Here is a 3,349-nt window from a genome sequence, read left to right as displayed (position 1 = left end):
GGGGAGTCCCCACTTTGGGCTACAGCCTTGGGAGCAAGATGTCACCTCTACTTCCTGTAGATCTGTTGCCACCGCTTAGGATGTGGGACAGTGTGGACCGTCCTCTTGTCATCAGCACTCACTGGTTCTGGACACTGGGTTTTCCACCCTCCAGGGAAAGGTCCTGGGCACCTGCAACCATAGCTGTGCATGGTCAGGCCCTTCAGCAGAACCAGGGCAGGTCTAATGGGCTCGTCCTGGGTCTGGCTCAGGCAGTATGGATTCTCGGATGAAGGCTGAGGGTGGGGGAGGAAAGGCAGGAAGTCACAGAGTGCCTTCACCTAGGTCCTGGTCACCTCCCCACTCTCACCCTCCTGCCTCTGGTCTCTCCACCCTCAGGTCCCACTCACCCACCCGCATCAGGACCATGTGTGACCAGCAGCAGATTCAGTGTTGCCTGCCGCTCCCACAGTGTTGTGTCAAGGGTTCCTCTTTCTACTCCTCTCAGTCCCCCTTTGCCAACAACCAGGTGGTGGTTCAAGCCCCTTGTGAGATGCAGATCGTGGAGTGCCCTGCACCATGCCCAGTTCAAGTTTCCCAGGCTCCATGCCAGGCTCCAAGCCAGTCCCAGACCACGAAGGTGAAGGGCCAGTCTAAGACCAAGCAGGGGAAGGGCCAGGCTCCAAGCCAGTCCCAGACCACCCAGGTGAAGGGCCAGGCTCTGTCCCAGTCTCAAGTTTCCTATGTTCAATGCCAGGCTCCAGGCCAGTCTGAGGTTTGCTACCTGCAATGTGAAGCCCCACAGCCTGTTCAGACTTGCTATGTAGAATGTTCTCCAGTTTGTTGTACAGAAACTTGTTATGTGGAAGGCCCAGTCCAGACCTATGTACCCTACCCAGCTCCTCAGTCTGTCCAGACTTATGTGGAACGTGCCCCAGTGTGCCAGACTCAGGGAAGATTCTCTACCCAGGGCCAGTATCAGGGTTCCTACAGAAGATCCACCCCCCAGTTCCAGCAGCGGGCTTCCTACAGCAGCTGTGCCCCCCAGTTCCAGCCACGGGCTTCCTACAGCAGCTGTATCCCCCAGTTCCAGTCACGGGCTTCCTATAGCAGCTGTGCCCCCCAGTTCCAGCCGCGGGCTTCCTACAGCAGCTGCGTCCCCCAGTTCCAGTCACGGGCTTCCTATAGCAGCTATGCCCCTCAGCGTCAGTCCCGGGCTTCATTTAGCACTTGTGTGCCCCAGTGCCAGACCCAAGGCTCCTACGGGAGCTTCACTGCAGAGCGCAGGTCTCGGAGCACCAGCAGATGCCTCCCTTCTCGCCGGCTGGAGCCTTCTCCCCGCAGTTGTTCCCCACCACGACGTTCTGAGCCCTACTACAGCAGCTACCTGCCATCGCGATCCTCTGCAGGTTACCCTAACTACTGCACCCCACCCCGCCGCTCTGAACCCATCTCTGCCAGCCACTGTCATCGGGGCCCCACTTCAGACTGCTCTCAGAGATGCAGACCCAAGTGCCGTATAGAGATTTCCTCCCCCTGCTGCCCCCGGCAGGTTCCCCCACAAAGGGGTCGTGTTCAAATTCCTCCCATCCGACGCCGCTCCCAGAGCTGTGGCCCACAAACCTCCTGGGGTGCCTCCTGCCCAGAGCTGAGGCCACACATGGAGCCACGTCCGCTCCCAAGCTTCTGTCCACCACGGCGTCTTGACCAACACCCAGAGCCATCACTGCAGAGATATCCATTTCCTGCTCCACGTCCACGTCCACGCCCAGAACGATGCGCAAGTCCAGAACTCCGTCCGTGCCCTCCACCAAGGAGACTTTCAGAGCCTTGTTTGCGCCCAACACCACTTCCAGCACCACGTCTAGCTCCACGTCCAGCTTCCCGCCCTCGCCCAGTGCAGTGTGAGATTCCAGGGCCACGACCATTCCCACAGCGCTGTCAGTCCCCAGAGCCTCATCCACGGCCAGAGCCAATTCCTTTGCCAGCGCCCTGCCCAAGCCCAGAGCCGCTCGGGGAGCCTTGGCACTATCCCAGCCCTTGCCCCAGCCCAAATCCAAGTCCATGCCCAGGAGACCTAGGCTGTCATGAGTCTAGTCCACGCCACCTAGACACCGAGGCTCCCGGCTGTGGCCCATCCAGTTGTAACCAGGGGCAAGAGAGTGGTGCTGGTTGTGGACCTGGTGATGTGTTTCCAGAACCACAGGGTCAGGGAGGTTGTGGAGACCAAGGCAATACCTGTGCTGGGGCCAACGGTGCCTATTTTTAAAGAAATGTGGCTGAGATGCCCCACCTCCTGCTCTGAAAATGTTGCTCCTCCTGCCACAGTTGCCAATGTCTCTCCAAGGACATTCAGAGATTCCCTGCTCCAGAGGTGATTTCCAAACACCTTTGCACATCATCTGAGGATCCTCACCTGGGTCTCAGACACCTCTCCAGCCTCACATCTGACTCCTCCCCTGAACATATCCTCAGTTCTAGCCAGACCGGTCTGGCCACCAGGGCATATTTTGGGTGTTCCCCAGGACATACCTTATGTGTCCCTGCCTCCAAGCTTTGGCTCATCTTTCCCCCTCTGCCTGGACCACTTCTCTCCTACTCCCCAGCATCTGAAATCTAACCCATCTTTCCATGACTTTTCTTTGGAGCCTTCTTTGCTTGTCCCTACCCATGGGTGCCTGCGCCTTCCTAGAACTCACTGCATCCTCTACACCATCCACTTGGCAACAGCCTTGTGACATCTCTTGGATTATTTCACTTTTAGGTGTGTCTGCCTTACCTGCCCAGCTAAATTACAAACTCCCATTGAGTAGAGTCAGACTATCCCTAAATTTCAGTGCCTATCCTGGGAAGGCAGCTTCTTAGCAAGGTTTGTGGGTTCACAGCTTGAGCCATGTTCTGTCCTGAAGGGCAACTGCAGGAGTTGAGAGAAGAGGAGGCCACTTGACAATAAAGATCATGATGTACCCTCAGCCTGAGTCTGGAGTCATGCTTGCTTTTTATTCATCCCTGACTTGCTGACTTGAGTTTTTTGTTTTGTTTGTTTGTTTTTTTAATTGTGATAAAATACATGTACCATAAAATTTAACATCTTAACGATTTCTGAGTGAACAGGTCAGTGGCACTAAGTACATTTACATTATTGTGCTACCATCACCACCATCCATCCACCGAACTCTTCATCCTGCAGGACTAAACCTCTGCACCCATTAAGTAATAACTTCTCGTTTCTCACTCCCCCTTCCCCCTGGCAGCCACCATTCTACTTTCTGTCTCTATGAATTTGGCTATTCCAGGTAGCTCATGTAAGTCAATCACACAGTCTTTGTCCTTTTGTGATTGGCTTACTTCACTTAGCATAATGTCCCCA

The 3,349-nt window shown here is 55.3% G+C and overlaps 1 protein-coding gene across 1 annotated transcript; it reads left to right on the top strand.

Moving 5' to 3' along the window:
* The first annotated feature begins 406 nt into the window (after positions 1-406).
* KPRP (keratinocyte proline-rich protein) lies at positions 407-2,248 on the top strand. The gene is made up of 2 exons (XM_012658505.1): positions 407-1,078; positions 1,190-2,248. Exons 1-2 carry the CDS (start codon positions 407-409, stop codon positions 2,246-2,248), a joined length of 1,731 nt encoding a protein of 576 aa, XP_012513959.1.
* Positions 2,249-3,349: the final 1,101 nt, after the last annotated feature.

This window comes from Propithecus coquereli, unplaced genomic scaffold (genome assembly GCF_000956105.1).
Source record: "Propithecus coquereli isolate 6110/MARCELLA unplaced genomic scaffold, Pcoq_1.0 Scaffold59, whole genome shotgun sequence".
NCBI lineage: Eukaryota > Metazoa > Chordata > Mammalia > Primates > Indriidae > Propithecus > Propithecus coquereli.
This window is presented reverse-complemented; position numbering and strand designations above follow the sequence as displayed.